Source organism: Neomonachus schauinslandi, chromosome 2 (genome assembly GCF_002201575.2).
Source record: "Neomonachus schauinslandi chromosome 2, ASM220157v2, whole genome shotgun sequence".
Taxonomy (NCBI): Eukaryota; Metazoa; Chordata; class Mammalia; order Carnivora; family Phocidae; genus Neomonachus; species Neomonachus schauinslandi.
Genome location: NC_058404.1, coordinates 125,858,937 through 125,885,312, shown reverse-complemented (window position 1 = coordinate 125,885,312; position 26,376 = coordinate 125,858,937). Strand labels below are relative to the sequence as shown.

The window sequence follows — 26,376 nt, the reverse complement described above, 5'->3', positions numbered from 1 at the left end:
CAGTTTGTAGCAGGACATAGGAGAATCAGTTAATTAAAGAGGAAACTACAAGTTTCTGCAAGATATGTAATAGCAACTTGGTCTAGAGTTTTTGCAGCGGTTGTGGTGAGAGTGATTCATTTAGTGATACATTTTAGAGATAGTACTACCAGGTCTTGTTATAATGAATTGGATGTGAGACCTGAGAGAAAGAAAGGAATTAAGAAAAGCTTAATGATTTGTGAACAGAAAATATTTTTTTGTAAAGAGTAAAAATGGTTAATGACTTGCCTGACTGGCTGGCTTCCTTTCGTTCATCGATTCACTCATTCATTCATTTTTGTGGAAGTGTGAAGTATCTTGATACACTCTGCATTTTGCACATGAATTAGTTCCAGAAGTTGCTTCTGCAGTGAGTTCAAATATACTTAACTTGAGGCAAGGAGATGAATCAGATGAATTTCAGAGTGGATTTTTAAATTTCAAAGTGATGTTCAGAAACACCATCTTCATTAGGAATAATTTCTTTGCATATCTGTTGTAGAACTGTAATCAAAGTCTCAGCTCACTGGAATGGGTTTTTAATATCTCTCTTCACCATGGTTTATCAAGAGAAAGTAAACTGCTCAAATCTGTGCTATGATATGAAAGACTTGATATAGTCTTTCTAACCTATTTTAAGATAGCAGGTACAATTGTTAAACATTTGTTTAGGTTTTATTATAACTAGCATATATTTATGATTGCATTTTTATGTGCCTTGTATAGTCATTATGTACGATACATCTTGCCTCATTTTATAGAACATAACTTTATGTATTGTATGGAGGTTGATATATGAACCTCTTAATTCATAACCTTTTTGTTGGATATATAATCTATTTGATTCTGTAATCTTAATCAGGAATTCAGACCTAAATTACAATATTAGGAACAATCCTAATATTATAGAAAGGTATAGACTTCTGAACCCAGTTGTGAAGCTGTACCTTTATAAAGTGACAGGATAACTTTCTGTCTATACTGACTCTGTCCACTTTAAGCAGGATTTCTCATTGTCTCTTACTCCAGGTATTTCATATCTTATGTTCTCAGTATCGTTATTAGCATTTTTCATTTTCCTGACAAAATTTTCCTTTAATGTTCATATAATTTTTAGATAACAGTAGGAATTTTTCCCATAATGTCTATATTATTTTAGAGAAAAATGATAATTATCAGGATTATTCTGAATCTTATTTGTCTAAAATCTGGTAAAGTGTGCTAAAGTTCTCTATATAAAAGTCTGTACTTTTTTTTTTAATGGAAGTCAGATTTCTCTTAACTAAATTTTTAAAGTCATCCATAGTCCAAGTTATTGCTTCTTTCTCTGTGGCCAATTAAAGACAGAGGAGTACTCTTTTAGGGCCAGAAGATTAGCTTGTTTTGTTTTTAAAACATGACAAAAAGAAATACTTGTTTCTTAAGACTAGAAAAACCTGTTTTCCAGTTAACTTATTTTTTTACAGTTTATTAAAAAATCAAAAATACGTTAGAAGTAGAAATACTAATTGACTCATGGATTAATTTATTGGAGTACAAAATGCTAAACCACTTATTTGAAGTTATCTGATTAAAAACACGGAGGAGGGGCACCTGGGTGGCTCAGTCGGTTGAGTGTCTGCCTTCAGCTCAGGTCCTGATCCCAGGGTCCTGGGATCGAGCCCCGTGTTGGGCTCTCCGCTCGCCGGGTAGCCTGCTTCTCCCTCTCCCACTCCCCCTGCTTGTGTTCCCTCTCTCGCTGTGTCTCTGTCAAATAAATGAATCTTTAAAAAAAAATTAAAAAATACAAACATGGAGGAGAAGAAAAAAAAATTTCTCCAATTCTCATAACCAAATCCTATCTGCTTTTTCCTCAGTATGTGATTCTGAGGGGAAAACCCAGCTTGCTTTATTATTCATATTTCCTTTTGAAGTGGATGATAAATGCTGAACCATCATGGCAAGACTATTCTGAAGATGTCCAGAGTAACAATAAACCCTTTGTGATGAAAATAGCACAGGGTAGCTATTTGCCAAGTTAAAAATCATGGACTTACTTATTATCTATATTCCAGTGTATGTTGCACATCAGCTGTTATCAGCTTATAATATATTGGGGAAAACAGGAGTTAAAATAATTATCATAAGTAGAATATACATATTTTCACTTTGTCTTATACTTTAATCCCCAGACCATTCAGATAATTAAATTGGTAATGAGATGCCTGCTTTTATGTGCATTTACACATACATTGTCTGACATGTTCTATACTTTTTATTAGGGTTGCTCATAATTAATGATCTTTTATCTGTGTATTACTTTTTACTTGATGGTACTTTTTACTGTGTCAAAGATTGTTCTGCAGAGGTAAACTTTCTATAGTTGGAGGGCCACCAGAGTAAAGGAAAGCACACTGTTATTCAAATGAACTAACTTAATGAAGATCATTTCTTCAGCATAGAGGCAACAGGAAGGCAAGGCCAGAAACATTTACCCCAGGGGGTTATATATAGGATGATTGGAGACATTCCCAAAGACAATGAGACACTAGCATTTGTTCAAGAGAAAGGCTATTTCACTCTGAGGGCTCATGCTGGAATTAACTGGTGTCATTTTGAAGGAGGGTTTTGCTAATTGGCATCTCCCAATTGTATATAATGCCAACACCTTTTCTATTAATTATTTGCCATAAACATAGCTCAGTGAAGCAAAACTTCCTGCAAACTTATAAAGATTTAAGAGGAACTGTTGCAATTTAATTAGTTTCCAAAAGCCCTATGTGAACTGTAACAGTTGGTTGGTATTATTTGTATAATGTTTTGTCGGTTGACGTTGGAAGCATTATGTTCATGTATTGTGGTGATGGCCTGCTGAGTAATTGCAAGGTTCATTATACTACCAAGACTGTCAAGGGACATTTATGGATATTCATGTGCAGTGAACCCTTGAACTTGACTGGTCATTCTTGTCTCCCATGGCTGGAATTGTGTTTACTCCAAATGGCAGGAGAAACTTTAATTATGAAACCATAAACGAGGCAAAATTACCTAAGTTTTAAAATGTTAAATGGACTATTAAGAAACGTACCTGCAGTTTTTCCCCTCTACTATAAAAATGTTATCTGTACTCTCAAGGAAACTCTAAGCTTTAAAATTTTTTAAAGATGTCCTGTTTGGTGGTAAATCCGTACTTCCAAAATTTTGTGTTTCTATGTAAAAAGATATTAGATATCCATTATCTCTACTTTAGGAAATCCATTTATAGACCAAATATTAATAAAAAATCGAACATATTCATACGAAGTTAAAAATATCCAAGCATTGTGCATTGATTTGAAAACTTTTGAAAATATGAAATTTAAGAAGCAAACTTCAAGAAGTATGCCAACACATATTTATCAACATGTAACTATGAGTCAGTGTTAAAGTATATATCACAATAGTTGTAATGATCTCTTTGTGGGTGTCCTTCCCCTAGACTTTAATGTTCTTGAGAATAGAAGCATTTTCTTATTGTATCCTGTCTCAGAGTGCTCAGTGCCTGGTGCTTGTTCAATGAGATTTTGTTGAACTGAACTGAAGAGAGCTGAGAGAAAAGATGGTTATACTAGAGAGGGTTGCAGTTGAAAATAGAGAGTTATGACTGGAGCGTGGAGTGCATGGAGATTGGTGGCAAGAGATGGAATTAAAAAATTACTCAGGGAAGATGCTTCCATTCTCAGGGGCTTGGATCATTCACAGAGGACATTATGGAGCAGTTACAGGATTTTAAGCAGTTAATCTCACTGACAGCAATGCAGAGGATGGGAATGGGGTAGGAATAAGAAACCAACTCTGATTCACCCACGCTGGGATATGATATCCGTGAAGCCTGGGTTGCACAAAGATTTTTTGTTTGTTTTAAAGCAAAACAAAATTCTTACATGAAATTTTAATTGTGAGAAAATACACACAGCAAAATGTACTATTTTAATCATTTTTATGTGTTATAGTTCAGTAGTTTTAAGTACATTCACATTGTTGGCCAACCAATCTTGAGAACTCCTCATCTTTGCGAAGTTGAAACTCTTAGTCTGCTCAGGCAGCTGTCACAATACAGTAGAGTGAGTGGCTTAAACAATAGCCATCTATTTCTCAGAGTTCAGGAGACCAGAAGTCTAAGATCCAGGTGCCAGAAGATTTGGTTTCTGGTGAGGGCCCTCTTCTAACTGGTAGACAGCAGCCTTCTTGTTGTGTCCTTGCATGGCACAGGAGAAAGAGAACATAAGAGTTAGCCCAGGTCTCTCTTCCTCTTCTTATAAGGACACTAATCCCATTATGGACACCACACTTTATGACCACATGACTTCATCTAAACCTAATAATCTTCCAAAGGCCTCACCTCCAAATACCATCACATTGGGGGTTATGACTTCAACAAAATAATATCATAACAATATTTATCTTTTTGTTACTGTCTTATTTCACTTAGGATAATGTCTTTAAGATTCATCCATGTTGTAGTATGTATCAGAATTTCCTTTTTAAGGCTGAATAATATTTCATTGGATGTATATACCACATTTTGTTCGTCCATTCATCTGTTGAAGAACATTTGAGTTGCTTTCAGTTTTTGGTTATTGTGAATAATGTTGCTATGCAAATGGGTATATAAATATTTTTTCAAAACCCTGCTTTCAATTCATTTGAACATATACCCAGAAGTAGAATTGCTGGATTATATGGTAACTCTGTTTTTAATTTTTTGAGGAGCCTTCTTACTGTTTTCCATAGTAGTTGTACCATTTTACATTCCCACCAATGGTACATAAAAGTTTCAATTTTTCCACAACCTTGTCAATACTTATTATTGTTTTGATAGTAGCCATTCTATTAGGTGTGAGATGGTATCTTATTGTTGTTTTGATTTGCATTTTCCTAGTGATAAATGATTTTGAGCATCTTTTCATGTGCTTATTGGCCTTTTATATATATATATATCTCCTTTGAAGAAATGTCTGTTCACATCCATTGTCTATTTATTAATTGGGTTGCTTATTTTTGTAGTTGTTGAGTTGAAGCCATTCTTTATATATTCTGGAAAATCCCTTGTTAGATATATGATTTGCATATTTTCTGCCATTTCATAGGTTGCCTTTTCATGTTGTTGATTGAATCCTTTGAACAGAAGTTTTAACTTTTGATGTGGTCCAATTTATCTCCTTTTTTTTTTAGAATTTTTATTTATTTAAAAGAGAGAGACACAGCAAGAGAGGGAACACAAGCAGGGGAAGTGGGAGAGGGAGAAGCAGGCTTCCCGTGGAGCAGGGAGCTTGATGCAGGGCTCGATCCCAGGACCCCGGGATCATGACCTGAGCTGAAGGCAGATGCTTAATGACTGAGCCACCCAGGCGCCCCTTATCTCCTTTTTTTTATTGCCTGTGCTTTTGATGTCATATCCAAGAAACCATTACTAAATGCAATGACATGAAACTTTTCCCTGTTTTGTTTTTTGTTTTTTTTGTAAGATTTTTATAGATTTAACTCTTACATTTAGGTTTTTGATCCATTTTGAGTTAATTGTATATGTTGTAAGGTAAGGTTTTTTTCTGTTGTTGTTTTGTTTTTTTTCATGTGGATATCCAGTTTTCCCAACACCATTTGTTGAAAAGACTGTCCTTTCTCTATTGAATGGTCTTGGCAACCTTGTTGGTGCTCTGTACGTACCGCTGGAGCGAAGAAAAAAGGGATGCTTTTTGTGCATAGAAATGAGGGAACAACCTACAAGAATCTTGGGGAATCTTTTTTTTTTTAAGATTTTGTTAATTTATTAGAGAGAAAGAGAGTGGTCATGAGAGAGAGCACAAGTAGGGGGAAGGGGCAGAGGGAGAAGGAGAAGCAGACTCGGGGCTCAATCCCAGGACCACGAGATCATAAACTGAGTGGAAGGCAGACACTTAGCCGACTAAGCCACCCAGGTGCGCCTTGGGGAATCTTCTAAATAAGTGAGTCATGGAGGTATTTCCAGGAAAATAATTGTGGGGCCTTGTCAGATTAAGAGCACAGAAGGAGGAACTTAGAGTAGCTCCCTCAGCCAGAAAGAACACACATACAATGTTTTGTTTTTGAAGGATATCTGAAACAGACAAGGGGGCAAGTGTTAAAAGCATGGACAAAGATAAATGACAGGCACTTCATCCTCATGAAATATAACATGTAGTGGGGAAGACAGCATGCATAAATAATTATAATACAAGGTAAAGGAGTAAATGTCATAGAAATAATATTGATAAAATGCTGTGGACATTTAGAGGAGAAAACAATTCTTCGGAGAGGACCAGGTGGGTCTTGCTGGATATAGTCATCCAGATTTCTCATTTGAAAGCAACAGAAACCAACCATCATTAATTTACACCAAAAACACACTTATTAAGAGGATATTTGCTAGTTTATAGACTCTCCGGGAGGATATGGGAACCAAAACTGGAAGAGACACAGCCTAGAACAATACTTAAAATTCCACCTCAGAATTTATCCTGTAATCAGGACACCATTGTCACCACACTTCAGCATAGACACTGACTTACACTGTTCCCATCAACCCTAGATCTGGATGTCGCCACTAGAACGGGCCAAAAGTGAGAATCTGACTTTTTTTAGCTTCTGTTTTGTAGAGTTCTGCCTCAAGTGGAAAATACCAACCTACAGGAAGTGAAAAGGGGTTAAGGTGAGGCGGCTGCAAAATATTGCAATGTCCACAGAGCTGAGAGAGGTAAAAATTGCACTGCTGTGGGAGAAATAGTAAGATTTAGACAGGCAGTGGCAGGTGGGAATATGGGGAGGAGATTCAGAAAAAGATTTAGTTTGATAGTCGGTGATATTAGCTAAAGCCCTGACATTAGAAGGGAACGTGTTTGAAGAAGGGATCATTGGGAAAGAATTGTGATCACCTGTATTTGTGTGAACACAAGAAGAAGAAACTTGGATGGATAGGCCTTTATCAGGAAAACCAAAGGAAAAGCTTCTAATGAGTGCCTAGAAAATTGTATTTGTTCAGTTTACTTCTAACTGAATGAGCCTGTTAAGAAGGGAAGTGGTTGCAGTGCTGCTCACTGTTGTTTAGGGATGAAATGAATGAAGACTAAGAAAAAATCTTTGAATTTGTTGACCTTTGAAAGAAGAATTTCGTTAGGATGCTGAGGGTAGAATCCAGAAGGCAGATAGAGATGAACAAGGAAAATGTAATTGGAATGGAATGACAGTAATTGGTGGCATCAAGGGTCAGTTACTTTAGGAAAAGGAAGATAGGACTTGTCAAAGGAACTACTTTCAAAAAAAGATTTATTGAGCACCTACTACATAGTAACTATTTAAAGTACTTAGAGTATATAAGTGAACAGAATGGACAGAGATCAGTGCCCTTGGGATCTTTATGTCCTGGAGGAGTGTGAGAGGCACCAGATAGTTAACAATAAACCTAGCAAATAAGTAAATTATATAGTGGTTATAAGGTGATAAGTGCTGGGAAAAAAAAAAAAAAAGGTAAAGCAGAGTAAGAAAATTGATGGGATTTGTTGATCTTTGCAAGAAGAATCTCGTTAGAATGGTGGGGAATAGAGGTCCAGTAGGGTCAGCTAGGTATTTGGGTGGTTGTACTGGTAAATAGAGCTGCAAACTAAGCAGGACGATCAGATAAAAAAATGCCTAAGTAACTAAGGCTTGTATATTAGAGCTGCGATTTGAGAAAGCCTTAAAGAAGTTGATGGAAGAGGCTAAGTAGATATCTAAGGGAAGAATGTTTAGGCAGAGGAATAGACGCCACAAAGCTCTGAGCAGGAACATGCACGGTGTGTTTGACAAACAGGATGAAGAAGCGAGAGTGGTAGGAAAACAACCCAATGAGATCATTGGAAGCCAGTTCTTACAGGACCTTGTAAACTACCATAAAGAATTTGTAAGGACATTATAAAGCACCTACTCTAGGATTGATAGCTCTTTGATAGCTTCTGTAGATTACCAGTATGAGGTAGTCTACAGCTTATACAATTCAGAAAAAGTTCAAGCTTACTTTGCATAGGCTATTTCTGTTTAAACAACTTCAGAAAGAGATAATGTAGAAATGCAGACAAAGGGATGATGCCATATAACCGATGTAAAGTAAGGTGAGATTCTTTATTGAAGGGGCAGAAGGTAAACTATGATGAATAATTTTATAGGGTTCTTTTTTTTTGCCTGAATTCCTAGAGTGAAGTAAACATTTGTTGTTTGTCCATTTCTGATTATATACATATCATTTCAATAAAAATATTGAAAATCATTTTTAAACAAGCGTTTCTAAAAGAGTAACTACTTCTTTTGAACTTCCTCTCTTTTTTCTTACACATCTTTTAATAAAGGTGTTAATGAGGTATATTGAGGACCTTGAAGTGCTTCCACTGTAAACTTTTGGGAGACCTCAAGGTAGAAATTATGGTGACTATTTAAATCAGATTGGTTATCCTAACAGACTTTAAATCATGTAGATAAATGCAAGTTTTGTAATTTTGGTTAAGGTTGAAGTTGAATGTTTCATTTGGCATAATCCTTAAGATAACTCACTGCTTGCTAAATTTTCCACTTTTCGGGTGGGTGTTTGGTAGTAACAGACATAACCACACAGTGGGGTGACTAACCATAATGAGATATGTAGAGCAGGACGATCAGATAAAAAAATGCCTAAGTAACTAAAGCTTGTATATTAGACAGGAACAGTGTTATGCTTTCATATATTCCCATTGGACTAGTAGAGAATTGTTTTTGTGTCTACTTACGTCACTGGTTTTATCTGATATGATCACTAAAGCTCATCTCCTTTACTTCCATAATTTAAGAATCTTCTGTCATGCCAGGCACATTTAGTATCTCTGATTTAGCTCATGTAATGCTCTACATAGAGCACAGAAAGAAAGGGTTTCAGTAAGTCTGATTTCACTATACTGTGACATTTTCTGATTAAATAAAGTCTATATGTGGGGTTTCATTGTATTTCTTTATTTTTACAAACTAGTTGTGTGAACGCTTAAACCAATCCTTTGTCTTGTGAAAACTCTCCGTGTATGGAGTCTGTTAGAAAAGACTTGGTGAGATTATCAAAAACTGTTGCTTCTCATAAAAAAAAATTAAAACATAAGCAGCTGGGCTTTATATCTGGGGACAGGTGAAAGATGATGAGGAAAATACACACACATGTATATATATATAAACACAGTAGGTTTCAGGCATCCTTTTGGCATGAACCATCTGTCATTAAGAAAGGATTTCAATATACACAATTGACTTCTGGCTGGTAGAAGAGAGGAAAAGGTTTTAACATGTCATGAATCTGAACTGAAAATCATGGCATTATTTTTTCTTTTATTAAGAACACTTTTACAAGCACACAGAGTTTAAATGTCACTTAAAGAAAAACTTGGCTTTCTGTGATTTTTGTATTCTAGCATCAATTTTTAAAAAACTACTAAGAGCGAAGTCTACTCAGAAATCATCTACTGGCAGCAATATTCTTGAGGCTTTCTATGGAAAAGCTAGTTATATGCGAAATAAAAACAAAATTTTCTTTACATGAATGTCTTCTCTTTTACTTTAAAAAAACTTTTCTCCTTTTTTTTTCTTTCTTTTTTTTTTTTTTATTTATTTATTCATGAGAGATAGAGAGAGAGGCAGAGGCAGAGGGAGAAGCAGGCTCCCCGCGGAGCAGGGAGCCCGATGAGGGACTCGATCCCAGGACTCTGGGATTATGACCTGAGCTGAAGGCAGACGCTTAACCGACTGAGCCACCCAGGCGTCCTGTGTTCTCTTTTGATTCCTCCTATATATAGTTAGGTACTTTCCAAAGAGTGGGAAATGGATTTCCTAAGAGCCATCTGCATATGCTGTGTCCACTTAAGCATAGGCTATTCAAGCGTTTAAATAGGAACTATAGTTTAACTCCTTTTGTATTTCTTTTACCTGTATACTAATGTGCACCTTCCTTATTTCTAAAGTATATTCAAAGGGAGTTACAAGGGAACATAGGAGAAAAAATAAAATTTTATTGATATTATCATTTCTGTTTAAAATTTATTTTCCATTTACCTGTTATTTAATATCAGTTGAAGTTGGATTTGGATAAATTCAGTGTACCATTGACTTTAGGATGAAGTAAGAGTTATGGTAATCCTCTTCAAGAAATTGATTTTGATATGAAACTATGTTCAGGTTTCTATAATGGCTGGCACGAAATTCAAATAGGTACTAGAGATTTTGATTTTCTGCTCAGGGATGCTTTAGCATTAGTTTGATAAAGAAGAAAATATCCTTTAAATACCTTTGAAATAGAGCTTTGGGTAAGTCAGGTTAGTAGCTTCAGTGGTTCATGATTTTCATAGTGTGTAACTTTAATTCTGAGGAGTCCAGGGCCCAATAATAATAATTATGATACTAGGGTGTATCTGTTGTTATTTAAATGAACAACAAAAACCCCTTTCTCAAGTAGTTGCTTACAAGTGGGGCAGAGTAGGTCTTTTGGAACTGTCTTCCCACAGTGTGAAGTTAAAACAGCCTCTTTTGTGAAAACAAACTCAGACTCATCTGAGGACCACATTACATGGTTATGGTGACATCACTTGTCCACTTTTTCTTTCTGAGGCTGCAGAGTGGCCTCCCTATACCTCCTAAGGCACAGGCCTACTCAAGGGAAATAAAACTTCCTTCCTTAACTCCAAGGCACCTCACTCACCTTAGTTGCTTTGCTTGTAAAATATGGTTGATAATATATGCATTGAAGGGCTGCTGGGCAAGTTAAAAAGAATGTCTACAAGAACTACTTTAAATTAATGATAATATATCTGTTTTACTTGTGCTTACCATATTCTTAACAAATAATGCACATGCTGTAAAGGAGAGGTCCATCTCTCATTTGATCTGAAACCTCTGACCTCTGAGTACATTGCTGTGGCTTCCTGTTAATTATTATTAATTAACAATGTGAGTGTCTGGTGTCCCTCCTCTGAATCGATGTGAACAATGTGAGTGTCTGGTGTCCCTCCTCTGAATCGATAGGTTTGGTCTTCTGCTCCAGCCCTCAGAATTTCTGGCGATCATGTTCCCTGAATGAATCTCACCAGCCCCCAGAATCTCTGAGGCCTCCGTCTACTGAGTGGATTATTTCTGCCCTAGTCATTTCTTGCAGAGCAAAAACATATGGGTCCCTAACTAGTTAAGTACTAGTGTCTGATCCTGTTGAGCCTTAACCAGTTCCAGACCTTGTTGGCTCAGGCACACACAGTACTTTCATCTGTAAATGTGAACGACATCACCTACCACCCAGGAAGGGAGTGAGGATTAAATGAGGTAACATGTTAGCTATATCACATAGTGCCTAACAAATAGTAAAAGCCACCAAGTGGTATGGATCATCATCATCATCATTCTGTATTCTATCTAGAAATAACTCTCTTTTTCTTCCCTGAGTTCCTTGCTTGCCAACTCCTGCCAAGGCATTTTCCTCCCGTTCAATTTTAGTTTCTGGTCTGAGATAATCGTGCTGATCAGGTGATGCTTTACTCTTTAGTGATTAATGTAAAGGATGATCTCACATTTTATAGTTTCACCTGGCTCATTATTACTAGGGTACAGGTTTGATCTTATTAGCCTTTAGCTGAATGATACTGAAACCAGATAATAAACTGGACAGAATTATATGCGTACATGGGACTTCAGAATCCTGGGGTGGTCTGGAGGTTTGTTTTATTTTGTTTTTATTTTAACTGTAGAACTTAGCAAATTCACTGAGTTAATTTTCATTGGTAATTTAATCATGCAAGTTGCCCTTAGTTCTCTTCTTATTCTTTGATGTTAATTGCGTTTTGTGTCTGGTCTTCTTATTTTATATGCAGGCTGTGCATAGCCTTGTTATATTCATGGTCTAACATGAGCTTTTAAAAAGAACTCTGCAATCAGTAAGAAAATGATACTGTCATAGATTTAAGATATCATTCTATTATAAAATTCCATGAAGCATTTTGCTTTGATGGGTTTGGTTGTGCTGATGATCAAATTATACCCTCCGAGTATACAGTGTTACAGTGTTTTAGGAGAATACAGTTTGGGACTTATTTGTTCTTTTTCAAAAGCCATCTCAAATCCCTTTAATGAGTTGTGGGCAGTAGCGAAGGTGAAAGACCAACACTGAAAGCCTGTATCAGAAGATACTGTCATGTCTATCACCTAATATTGAGGCTCTACTCTGTTAATAATAATATTTGTATTAGGTAAAAAATGGTTTGTGTTGTTGATTAGTGCTTAATTTATATGAAGATATGTTCAGAGCATTTCATAACAAATGTGTTTTCTCTACTACTTTTATAAAAGCCTCAAAGAAGGTACCTTTTATGTATGGCTGCTACAAAAAAATTATATTTTTAGTTTTTGAAGTATATCCTTAATGAACAATTATTTCAGGAAAAAAAAAAATAGCAATCTGCTCAAGCCATCGAGACCTGGTTGGTTTATAGTAAAAGTTTTGAAATTTTAAAGCTGCAGTGAAATCTTGTGGTCTCTTTATATTTGCGTGTGAATTTTTTTGTTGCTAGTGGTAACTATAGAGAATTTTTTTCAAACAGCACCCTTTTAATAACAATGGTCTCCCCAAATATACTGTGGCATAGCTTTAAACTTTATTAAGTCTGTCTTGGACTCCCCTTCCTCTCCCAAGTAAATGGAAGAAAAGTTTGGCAGGCTCCATGCTGTGCACTTGATTGATGTCCAGAACATCTGAAGGACTTTTGTGTCCTGCATGCTCTCCATGAGTGCATAATGTGTGAATACTTAAAGAAGGTCAGCCCTTATCACATGTAATCTAGGCCTGAAAGCAGATCAACAGTGACAGTCATATCCCGTAAGTAAGAACACAAATCATCCTCCACACGCTTTAGACAAGTTGTGGGATATTTTTTCTCTCTTTTTTACCCCTTCCCACTCACGGGGGACCTTGGCAGAGCAATGAAAGCAGAGAGGAGACGTGCTCAGAATAATGTGTCACTTGTCGGAGGGAGGAAGGGATTGTTTATTTGTAATGATGTGCTGGTCTTTCACTGTGCAGCTGAAGGGAGCTTCGGCTTGTTAATGACCAGTGATGTGGAAGGCTGCAAATGAGACCGGGGTGGGGAGGTGGGAGGCAGCCTGAATGCAGCCGAAGTTGCGATCTTTATAGACCCCAGAGTCAGGAGAAACGTTTTTGTACACTTGAGTTCTGTTGTTCATGTGTTCCTCCATAATGCAGTAACTTTTTATATCATTGTGTGAGTGTATGAGCTGAAAATCACAGTTGGGAGATGAATTAGCCTGTGCAATTCTGAGTGCACGTTTCTCGTTTTGGTACAACCATTATGAAAGTTTAAAAAAAATGTATTTTAGGGCAAAACTCAACGGAATGGTAGGGACCGAAAATGCTATAGCTTGCAAAAGGAAGAAGGAAAAAACTGTTGTTTTTATGTGCCTGGGTTTGAGCAGAAGTTTAATTAAGTTAATGTTGCTCCGGACAGTATTTGTAGGGATTTTCAAATAATCAAGAAAATAACACTCACTTTGTTGTTCTCGTCAAGAATTACACGGGTATTGTTACATTTTCTTAGATACAAAGGAATGTACTTGTTATCGTAGCATTGAAAAGTTTACTGGTTTCTTTTGAAATGTAATCAGCTGCGAGAAGTAGTTGTAGTCAGTTCCCATAATGGAAAATAAACTGTGCAAATACCTCCTCTAGAAATGAAGGCATGGCTTCCCACAGAATCCCATTATGAGACATGAGGTCCTTCCCACTTTCTCCCATCTACTTTTCCAGCCCAACGTCTGTCTCTGTTCTCCAGGCATATCCAGGTTCCCACGTTCTCCACAAACACTGCTCTTTTTCTTACTCCTGAGTGTCTGTACTCTCCGTTCGTTCCCTTTGCTTAGGATTCCTTTGCCCTCCCCTCACCCAGTGAATTCCTACTTATCTTTGAAGACCTAGTTGGCATGCCTCTCCCCCACAAGTCCAGTCCCCACCCCCAGTCCGAATTCATCTTTGTCCACTGTACTTTCTGTGTTCCTGCTGTCCCCCAGGCAGTAGCTGTACTGCACGGTCATTTGCATTGTATGCTTGTCCTCAACTTACACAGTCAGTTGTGCCCTGAGGGCAGGTCCTGTCTCTTAAGAAACGTTCTCCTATCCCATTTACTAGATACAGTTCCCCCAGTTCAGTTTAAAAACTGCGTATATACATAAAATCAGTAGATTTGGGGAGTTTTCTGTGTGAAGATAAGTCACAGATTGAAATTGTTAAAACAGTAGTCACTGGTATGAGGAATTCTTAATCTCAGGAAACAAACTGAGGGTTGCTGGAGTGGCGGGTGTGGGAGGGATGGGGTGGCTGGATGATGGACATTGGGGAGGGTATGTACTATGGTGAGCTCTGTGAGTTGTGTAAGACTGATGAATCACAGACCTGTACCTCCGAAACAAATAATACGTTATATGTTAAAAAAAAAAAAAAGAAGGGAGTAGGAAGGGAGAAATGAAGGGGGGGGAATCGGAAGGGGGAGAAGAACCATGAGAGACGATGGACTCTGAAAAACAAAATGAGGGTTCTAGAGAGGAGGGTTGTGGGGGGATGGGTTAGCCTGGTGACGGGTATTAAGGAGGGCACGTTCTGCATGGAGCACCGGGTGTTATACGCAAACAATGAATCATGGAACACTACATCAAAAACTAATGTAATGTATGGTCATTAACATAACATAATAAAATAAAATAAAAAGAAATTGTTAAAACAGTAGTGTCATAGGCCTCTGCTTCAAGTATCTGAATATTCAGTGACCTAAGTAAAAGGAGACTGATTAAACATTTCCCTTTGTAGGTGTAATTCGAATTTTTAAAACCTGATTTAACATAAGACACCTTTTTTATCTTTGCTTTAGTGACCACATTGTTTGTGACGGGAACAGTTTGGCAAATGTTACATTAAGGAACGTTATTGTTAACAAAGGATGTTTTTGTCAGGAGGCAGGGGAGTGACTAGTGAGAGTGTTTTGGAAATTGACCATTTTCTGATATCTGCCTATGTTCTGGGCACCGTATTCATTAATTAATACTCATATCCTTGTATAATCTATATAACAATCTTACGTTAGATAATGACCAATGTGTAGAACAAAGTTTACATGACTTGTCCAAGGTTATATATTTGTCCAAGAGCAGAACTAGGCTCTCTACTTCAGAGCACAGGCTCCATAAATCTAGAATGAGCAGGTCTGTTGAAGAATTTGACAGTTGACAGGTAGCCTTGCACAGCCTACTCATACAGGCAGCCCTGGCTGTAGTCCTGCTTTTCTCTTTCCTTGCCCTTTCTCTCATGTGTATATTTTCAAATGAACACCTTTCCCTTAATATTCTCTCAGAGCTTTCTTTGAAGCCTCCTTGGGTGTGTACTGGAGGGTGAACAGCTTAAGTCATATGCAAATCGGGGTTGTTTTGCTAAGCCAGATTTCTGATCTACATTATAAGAGCTTTATTATATCTTTTGAGCCTCGTTGTCTGGAACCTCATTATGCATTTTATAGAGCGTCTCTTTCGTGGTTGGCACCCAGCATATATTAAACAATAAAAGGCAAAATGGAGGGAATTAATAGGGGTAAATTCATTTTGAATTTCTTAGTATTATAAATGAAAGAAAGAAATCTGTATTACCAAAAAGCTTGACCAAGTAGGAGCCTCTCATGCTTCTGATTTTCACTTCTCCTCACAGAGTTAGAAGCTCAGGTTCAGAGACTCATCCTATATGCTGAAATTCTAAACCTTTTTTTTTTTTAATTCATTGAGCCAGTCAGTGTTCAAACGCCTTTAGTTATTTATGTAATATATAGTCTAAACTCTGTAATCTACGTTCTGAATCCTGCACAGTCTGGTTCCACTCTGTCTAGGTTTCTCTCCAGCCATTTACTAATAGGAGCTGTCTGCTCCAGTAAGATTTTTCTTCTCATGCTATTACACAAATGAAATATTTAATCCTACCTCTAATCCTTGCTCGTATAATTTCTTCCTTTCCATCTCCTCTATTGCTGTATAAATTCAATTCTTATTTCAGCGTCCAGCTCTCCCTTCAGTTTTTGGCCCAGTCTAATCCATCTCTTACTCTGATTTTCCATCTTTATTCCATTTGAGGACACTTCATCTTAAAATGTTACATTTTTCACAGTTCTCTATTATGTATACTGCTTTTGCCGTGGCATTGTAAACTTCTTGAGTACATTTATTTCAGCGAGCACATAGTGCAAAATTAGAAATGACTGCTGATATGAATTGCTTTGAACTGAAATAGGATTCTAGGGAGGGAGCAACGGCTCTCCCTTTACGCTTTGAACCATTTATGGATACTCATATTGGGGAAATGCGAGCAGTGGGAGCTGTCCCACATTTCAGCCATTCACTCGTCTTCCCAGAGCTCAAGGCTGGGTTCCAAATTGGCAGTGGAACCATGTTGTGATGTGGCTCTGAGCCGAATATAGGTTTGAACGAGAGATTCTGTTGCTTGATTTTTGTCGTCTTTTCCCACATATTACCCTCTGCTCCTGGTCACTCTTGTTCATTTTAGTATGCCTCAGTCTCCCTTCTTAGCTAAAAGGGATGTGGGTAAATGATACTGAAATGATACCACCCCCGACTTACAGTTTTCTGACAAGTCCGTTGCATGGCTTCTGTGAAATGCAAAATGTATAGTTTCTTAAGTTTAGGATATTCCCAAATCTCATATATTGTTAAAGATACTATATTTCTGTTACATTTTATTTCATGAAAATGTGAATCGAGGGCATTGGATTGATAGTAGTATTTGTAAATTCATAGAAAGCAATGGCTGGTGTTCCTAACTAGAGAGTAGATTTGAATGGTACCCAGTAGGGTAGTGCTGGGAGGTGCTGGGAGGTGCTGGGATGTGTGGGTGCCTGTTAAGAATGAAAAGATGGCAGAGATTTTTTTTTCCAAGAAAAGAATTTTTAAAATATCAAGTAAACACATTCCGATGGTATCTGAGATAGAATCATTGAACTATGTCTCTGGTTTCATTAACATAAATTCTTTATCATGTAAACTGATGGCATTTAATAACTACTTCTGTTTGTATCTGTGGTGACACTGTAGTTTCTCCACATACTGTCGATTCATTTATATTTCTTGCTGTTCTTTTAGTATTGACAGTTCCCAGAGTCAAGGACAACAAATAGACTTCAAAAAAGTTCTTTAGTATTAAAAAAAGGTCACTCAGGATATCACTGAAAATGGAATTTTACAAACTGTTCATAATTTATGTTGAGGCACGATTACAGTAAAAATCTTAAAAATTGAATAACTTATGATAATAAGATCGGTTAGGTTCACAGTACTTTTTCTACATAGGAAACTTCAGACTCTAGTCATTTAAAATTAGTTGATAGCTTAATGGAATACTTTAACTTGAAATAGTCATTGAAGATACTCTTTACACGGAACCCTTTTTCATGTCTGTGCACTTGATTCAGAGGTATTTGCTCCATTATTTAAATAGTGATGTGAGAAAACTGTCCTAACATGACACTTTCGTGTGTTGCACTATTTCTATCATTTCATCAAAGAAAGCATTTTATTTTTCCTTGTCTTTCTACAATTCCCAGTGAACAATTCTCAGCAAGAGAAGAGAAAAAAAACCTTGACAAAAGAAGTAAGCTAATTCATGACAGCAAAGTACAGATGCGTGTGGCTTTGCAGTCCCTTCCTAGCTGCCTGGGAGATTTGGGGGGCTTTGGCGTGGCCAGTGCAGAGCAAATCCCCCCGCATGCACCGGCCCTTGTGTGGGCAGCTGGGTCAGGCTCCTTTCTTAAGAAAACAATCCAGCTCAGGGTCCTCACCACCCTTTGTTGTCCTCCCCACGAGGTGATCGGTTGAAGTCTCTGTGGTGACAGAACCAGTTTGTAACAGGCTTGTCTTTCACGGTCCTGTCTCAGGCTTGCTGGCAGGCTTGCCGGAAGCTCTGACAAGAGTGGCAAGAGAGAAGGCTCAGTGAAAGAAGGAAAGGCAAGAAACAGGAGGCTGAAACAGGCGGGTCACATTTACTGCTCTCCTGCGCAATGGGTTGGCTGGAAGAACTAAACTGGCAGCTTCACATTTCCTTGCTCATTCTTCTGTCTATGCACACGAGGGGTAAGAAGATCAGTGCCCCATGGTACAGTGCTGACAGGGGGCTGCGTTAACGTCAGGTTGTGTGGCTTTTATCACAGAAGGGAAAGTTCTGGGCAGAAGTGCAGTGGCTAAACATTTCCAGTCCCCATCCTCCAACTGCTCTGTAATTTTACTACTTTTTTTCTATTTGAGCAAAAGCTTACTAGATAGCGTATGAGGATAATTTTTAAAGGTATTCAAAGTTTGTTTTCTCTAGTAATTAAGAATTCAATCCAGTCCAGTTTGGAACTTTGAATATGAAGTCGGTTGTCAACATACTGAGACAGTTTGTATGCGAAGAATTTACAAAAATAATTCTAATAAACTTTGTTTTGATCATTTAAATTTGAATGCTGTTAGATTTTTATAGGTTAGCTAATTAACTTTGAAGTTCATTACAACTTTTATGTAGATGCCTTGAGTAAATCTCCAGTTTTATAATAGCAATAATTATAAATTGTGAATATATCAGATGTTTGTCCACATTTCAGAACAGGGGCTTGCTTAATGATCATTTTGTCCAGAATGATTCTTGTATAAAGTTGATGACAATTTGTAAAAGGATGGCAATTTTTAAAAGTTACTTTAAACTTTTAAATAAAAGAGTAATTATAAAAGCAGATAAACTATTTTCAAAATAGAGGAAAGATAACATTATGAAACAACTCTCTGTGATAGTGATTTGCAAAGAGGGAGTCATGAAGTTGGAGATAAAGAGAGAGTGACTATATAAAATTAAGCCAGGTGACAAAAGGAATATGCATGAGATGGAAATGCATTTACAGTTCAACCTCATGTCCTTGTGAATGCACTTTATAGAACCAGTTTGGCAATACTATTTATTTGGGAAGTATGTATTACCGATTGGCATGTACTTTTGATTGGCATTTATAAGATTCCTGTTTTCATAATCTCAAATATTCCATGGCACTACCACAATATTATATGTTGTGTCTTGGCTCTATGAAAGAAAGCTTTTAATTTCTGGCATGGGTAAATGTAACCCAAAGGAGTTTTTTGTATTGCTATGAAGGAACAGTAGGTAGTTCATTTACCTGATGTGCTAATTTATTTTCCAAAAATTGTTATAATAATATGGTGCCTTCTAGAAGACAATAGTAAAGCCTCAGGGAAACTGTTTCTTAAGAATGTTCCAGGAAGCTCAAAGAATTATATGTGTGAGGTGAAATTCTTATTCCTCTATTCATGCTACTACTATTTCTTGATTGCCTGAAGCTAATTTTTCAGTCTTTTAGCATTTTCCTTGAAAAATATGAATACCTGAATTCATTATTGGTTTATATCAATAAAAAGCAGAAGCCATATGCTACACACGGAATTTTTGAATTACAAATGCTAGGCTTAGAATACACCTTAAAATAATACTGGAGAACTGTCTTACTTTCCTGGTGAGGAGGTTGAAGCCCGGGGACATTCCTTGCCTTCCTCTAGTTAACATAGTCTTTTTAAATTCTCTGTCCAGGGCTCTTTCGTGTGTGTGTGTGTGTGTGTGTTGCTATAGGGTTGATTTGATTACTAAATGGGTAAGTACATGGAAAGCACTTAGAACAGTGTCTGTAATACATAGTATTTCCTAAGCTTTTGTTACTATTCATATTATTATTAATAGTTTATGCAGGAATAGGGGATAACCAAGCTGGAAATGTAAATTAAGACATGATTTTAAAAGAATCTGATAACTCACCTTAGTGTGATTAACATGCTAAATCCCGATGTATATTCCCAGCTTTGTCACAAATGAACTTTTAATTTTTTTTAAAAGGAGTTTCTCTACCTGTAACCTTTTATAATAGTTTTACAAAAAATAAGCTCCATGGTTTTTATGATTTTGCCCCAATGAAGACAGAATGTGCTATAGACAAGGACTAGTAGTTTAATCAAGACTAAACAACTTTGACTATCAAAGTTATTATTCATTGATAACTTGTAACATTTTATCATTAATTCTGCATGTATTTCAGTGAAAATGATCACAAAACTTAACGATAAATAGAAAATACAGAAAAATGAAGTGGTCATGATTCTTCAGTGAATGGCAAAGCCAAGAATATTGTTCTGAGACCTTAAATCCTTCTTAAAAGTAAATGTATTTCAAAATGACAACTTGAGACATTTGGAGAATGTGAGCATCTGGCTAATAAAAGTATTTTGTTAGTTAAACATATGGAAACCTAAAAGTTTTATATGGAAGGAATATGTACAACACTCCAGTTATACCATAAATGGAACAAAGCTCAGTAGAGTCACAGTGAGTGGAAAGGAGAATTCTTCTTACTTGGAACAGAATAGCTAGGGTGGCCTGTGGGTAGGTGACTCATCAGCCTAAATCTTATCATTGCTTAAGTCCTAGAATGTTTCACTTGAGGACACACAGGCTTAAGAAAAAGGGAGACAAAGGTACATCTTGGTAGAAGATTTGACCTTTGTTTTTTTTTTTTATATTGGCACATTGTGATTGCTTCAGAAATGGATTTTTTTAAAGCTAGAATCATGAAATGTAGAATTGCATTTTTCTAAAAGTGAAAATAGGACCTGGCGTGGTGAAAATCTGCAGTGTTCATTTCTCCTTGTGAAATGTTTTCTTTTGAGGATTGAGCTGCCCCTTTATTTGTAAAACATAGTAGAAAATCACAGGCAATCATGGTGAATGTAGTGCAATAGGTAAACAGTATTAAAGTATCACTTTGGCCACTACTATTCTTCTTAAGTTCTGCCAAAGGAATTTAGGGAGGTTATAAATGTGATCAACTGACAGACCTAAAAACTAAAGGACTCTTTCTGTTTATTGTTCTAACACATTGATGGCAACAGTGTGCCTTTCCTGACATGGATGGGCCTCATGTTCTGGCATTTAAAAGGGTGAGATTTTTATTTAGCTTCCTGTTAAATATATATGTGGACATTTCTACAGTCCCCTCCCCCTCCATAAAATCATGGTCGTAGATTATTACAGCAATCAGATTAAAATCAAAATTGGCAGCCAACTTTTTTTCCTTAGGAATAATTCTACATCAAAAATGAGTTATAGAGAAAAATGGTGAGATAGGAAGTAGTAATCAGCTGTTTTTGAATACAGCAAAATCCCCAAGCCTAGTGAACAAAAATAAGTCCCAGTCTTCCTGGCTCCTACAGTTTTATAGAACCCAGATATTACATTCTGCCTCTTCATTGCCGGGTCCTATTCCATTTCCTATTATAATACTTGTGTTTGATCTGGTTGGCACTCATTTAAAAAAAAAACAAACTATGTTATGAAATGTTTTAACTAAAATTAAGACAAATAGGGAATATAGTGACAGGAAGATAACAGACATGGGCTGAGAATCTGTGGTTTCAAAATGAGAATGGTAATAGTGCTATAGGGCATCAATTTTGGGTAATATTTTTAAGTGAAAAATGATCCTTGTTACCATATGGCAAAATACAGTGAAAATCTGAACTGTTAGACCAACACAGCTGTTAAGTGCATAAATGTGGTTCTGTGTTTAAAATGTTTTCTACTACAGCTATTATGTGGCACTTCCAACAATTAATCTCAGGCTATTAATCGGCAGTAACTGCAAGTTGTGGTGAGCATCACAGATGTAAGAAATTTGATCTCTGTGGTAATTTACCTGGGAGGAAAGTGGCTAAACTATAGTTCTCAACTTAAATTCTTCAGAGTATATTGGATAATAGACATTCACACAACTGTTGAGCACAGACTCCAATTATTTGGCTTTACTTTTGTTACAGGAAGTTATATTCTTTAATGGTGGCAACCATATATGTAAGCTGTGTGTTTGTGTGTGTGTGTGTATCTATACATAATTTTTAATCTTTAAATTACAAATACGTGAAGGCTTCTGGAAGAATAATAGTATTAGATCAGAGTAACTCAAATAAGTTTTTTTTTTTTTTTTGGCCTCTGTAAGCCAGTTGAATCTGAAATGACATTTTTCTTTCTGAAATAACATTTTACAAATCTTTTATTGACTTAGAACTGCCAGGAACAAATTATGAATATGTTTTTTTGTTCCCTAATTTTTCAAATACATACCTAATTTTAGAATTCATACAGGACATGGGGAAAATCCTTAAATAAGACAAAGTATATTGGCAATTAATTATAGGGGAATTATCTTAATCAGTTAAATGGCCTATCAAGCTTTCTTTTGCGATATTTTGGGTTCAGATGGACTCTTAGGGTCTTGATTATTATACTTTTTTAATCTGTAAAATAGTTACCTTTTCCATTTTAGTGGATTTTTTGGTGGGAATGTTCATATTAAAATCTCTAAAGACGATTTTGTGACTGTGCACTCAGACTAACCTTAATCTTGTTTTTGGACCCCACCATTTTTCTTTTAACATTGGTGAGACTGTGGCTTTTGGATTAACTGATCTCTCTGCTTGATATCATCTTTGTCACATTCCTTCAGTAGTTAACTTTTCATATAAAATCACATTATTGTTATTGATAGTTTGGTCATAAAGAATGGAAACTTAAGTAGAGAAAGAAGTTGAGTAGAGATATAGAGAAAAGCTGAGGGGAAACACAGGCCTCATGGGATCCAGAGGCCGCAAAGGTCTGAGCTTCTACTCATCTGTGTCTCTGAGGGGCCTCATGGACATTCCCTTCTTCTTTCCTCTATGTGACTCTGTCTCCTTCCTTCTCTCTGTTTGGAATTCTTTAATGGAGACCTCTTGCATTTAGGTTGAAAACCAGATCTTTACCTGGCCAGCTAGCCTTGGTATCCAAGGGCCCCTAACTCCCAGCTCATCTCCCTAAACATTGACCATCAGCCCCATCGGTCTTTCCCTGTCCCAAATCATCCAAACCTTTTATCTCCTTGGGTGTTTCACATATATATTCTGTTTCCAGAGCCTGGACAGTTTTTCGCTTCTCTACTCTGCTTATCCATTTGCTTAAATGTCACTAAGTTTTCCTTAACAATCCAAAGTAAATGGGCTCCCCTTCATATAAGCCCTCATTGTAAGTTTTATTTTTCTTTTATAGTATATATCATGACTTGTCATTATGAATGTCACTCTCGTGCTGGAAGTTCAGCTTCTTAGAGGAAAAAGCTATGCCCATTTTATTTATTGCTGTATCCCCAGGGCATAGCACAATGCTTGGCGTATAGAGAAGACTATCTCTCTAGCCATACTCATCAGTCTCGTTCACTGTTGTTCCAGGACCTTTTTTATTTAGTTCTATAGAGTTAACTGATAAATGTTTCACTGTCTCTTATTTCTAATTTTTGTGGAGAGAGAATTTGATTGGCTGCTGACCCTTAGAGTAATCCTATGTAACACAGCTGGGATGTATGTAGTCAGTCAATACCAAGATGGCCACCCAACAACAGACACTGTGGGCAGGAGAAGTTTTTTTTTGGAAGAAGTTTTAGATTAGATTGACAATCAGAAACATCTAATACAGCTGCTACTGTCATTTGTAATAGTGACATAAATGTCTCTAGTACTCTTGTCTATAAATGAATTCCTGTTGGCTACTGAGTTATTTACTAGCTGTATGTTTAGAAAAATTATAAAAAACATTTAAATATTTTTATATGAACTTTGGTATCCAGGAAATGTTACTACCAAAAATAATGGTAATATATTTCTGTAGTTTCTACAGAATTATTTTTGCAATAAATGAAATGGTGTGAATTTTTTTCTCTATATATAAAAAGATGCTATAGAAAATTCAAGATATCAAGACGGTGGCAAAAATAATACATAAAACAAGTAGTGTCATCACTTGGAAGACTGGTTCTGTCAGAATGTTGCATATAATTTTCACTCCTTTATTAAAAAGGTAGTTGTAAAGCTTATGTCTCACAAAGAACCTCTTGTAAATTTTGCCTTACGATCCCTAAACAGGCCACAAGTTTTAGGCGAACAGTATACGTTTTTCATTTGTTCGGACTCTGGGAGTTTAGTGTCTGAAAATATGCTTTTGATCCCTTCTGGAGTCTAGAGGAAAATTGATGTACATATCTAATTCATGAGGTTTTTAAAAACTTCACGAGTACATGCAGAAAACTGGCTTTGGTTCATAGTATCCTATAGTACATGATGTTCCATATTCATCTTAGTATCTTCACAATTTTAACGGGAACGTTAACGTATAAGGAGACAGTGACTTACATCACTTGTGCATCATCTGTGGAACTTCTGTGATGTGGGAACTGCACTGAGGAGATACCAACGGCATGTGAAGCAATTGAACCTAACAAGAAATCTTACTTTTTTGTGTGTGGCCTTTTTGTTTACCTTCAGATATAAACTATGCCAACGCCAATAGCAGCGGAGCTTCAGGAAACCTGAGGCCAGGTTTGTTTTGGAAACTCTGCGGGAAATTATCCTTCTGTTACTGTGTTTGTAGAAATATTCATGATCAAACTATGTCTTTGCTAAAGCGTTTAGCTTTATTTTGATTTCTGTCTAAAGGAAAACCAAAACAACATTTTTCTCCAATAGGAAAAAATAGTAACTTGCCAATTATAATTGCATATCATTTTAATGATGTACTTTCTTACAGGGCTAAATCCTGACCCAGCTTTTGTCTTGGTTAGAGTTAAGATGCTCAATTGAGTATTGTTTTCATATTCCATTACAACATCTTTTTATGTTTCAATTTTTTTTTTTTAAAAAGGTTATTATGTTATAGAAGTAATATGCTGTATTTACCCATGAACCATCAGCTCATTTGAGTGAGGGACTGTGCAGCAGCTCATTGGCGGAATACTTGAGTGGCTTTCTGAGTTTAACGTGGTCTCTGAAATCTGCCAAAGCTATTGAGACCTGTGCAGTGGTCTGGAAACAACAACAGAGCATTCGGGGGACATGGTAATAGCAGAAGCGGGGGTGGGGGGGGGGGGGGGGGTGGCACTTAATTGAGGCTGCTAAACAGATTGCCTTTTTATCTCCACCATATACATAGCCACACACATATGTTTCTTATATGGATGTTTTCACAGGATTATTACAGTTTATTGAAATCAGAGAATATCACTAAATATTTCCTACCTAATTTCCTAGGCCCTGAGTGAAAACGTGTTCAAATTGGGGAGTGGGTCTAAAGGAAAAGGACGCTTATGCTCAATCATGTGATTTCACAGACACATGACGTTCTCTCAGTGGGAATTTCTGGAGATTGGGTTTGGCGTGGATTTTGTGAACGAATACTAACAGTTTATCCATAACATGCATTTTATTAGCTATTATGAATATTATTAATCTCCCCTACTTAACCTCTTGCATTGAAAAATACAATTTTCTGTCTTCTTTTGTTCCACAGACTTAATGACAAACATCTTGCAAATTAGATTTTCATATATTTCATCTCTTTCTTATGCTCAATTTACTCTATCAAAGCCACACATTGTAGAAGACATCTGGTATTGAGCTTAAGCAGCTGGGTTTCATTTGTAAAGGTTTTGAGCAAGTTTTGGTGCTTGCCAACAATAATATAGCAGTTGGCCAATGTGTTTTCTTTGTGGCAGCTTGGTGCAGTGTGGTAGAAGAGACCTGAATTCAGGATCAGGTGATATTCCGCCTCTTTCTGGCTTGACTGGCCGCAGGTGTTTCGAGGAGCACTGGCTGAAGGCTCGCTCGGTGGCTGTTGAGGATCAACTGGTGAGCAATGTGCAGTCATCCATTTAAGAAACAAGGAGTCGGGGCGCCTGGGTGGCTCAGTTGGTTAAGCAACTGCCTTCGGCTCAGGTCATGATCCTGGAGTCCCGGGATCGAGTCCCACATTGGGCTCCCTGCTCGGCAGGGAGTCTACTGCTCCCCCTGACCCTCCTCCCTCTCATTCTCTCTCTCTCTCAAATAAATAAATAAAATCTTAAAAAAGAAAAAAAAAAGAAACAAGGAGTCTGCAGTTTTCCTCACAGCATGGTTCACCGTATTGCCTACATCAGAATCACGAAATCATTTTTAAGATGCAGTTCCCTATACCCCATCCCAGAGCTACTGAGTCAAATATTTCAGAACCGAGTCCAGAAAGCTGCAATTGATTAAGCTACCCCAAGGGGTTCTGTACACGTGGATTGGAGTTAGTAAATTTCAGTTCATTCTTTACCTACAGACAGAACCTCTAAACTCCCTTTTCTGACCAAAAGAAGAACCTATTTTATT

At 36.8% G+C, this 26,376-nt stretch overlaps 1 protein-coding gene across 1 annotated transcript in view; it reads left to right on the top strand.

Annotated features, from left to right (window-relative positions):
• Positions 1 to 18,134: 18,134 nt before the first annotated feature.
• BMPR1B (bone morphogenetic protein receptor type 1B) overlaps positions 18,135 to 26,376 on the top strand; it is a 101,625-nt gene continuing 93,383 nt past the window's right edge. Inside the window, exon 1 of the mRNA XM_021680395.1 lies at positions 18,135 to 18,207. Coding sequence (XP_021536070.1) covers positions 18,135 to 18,207 — 73 coding nt within the window. The remainder of the gene's footprint in view (positions 18,208 to 26,376) is intronic.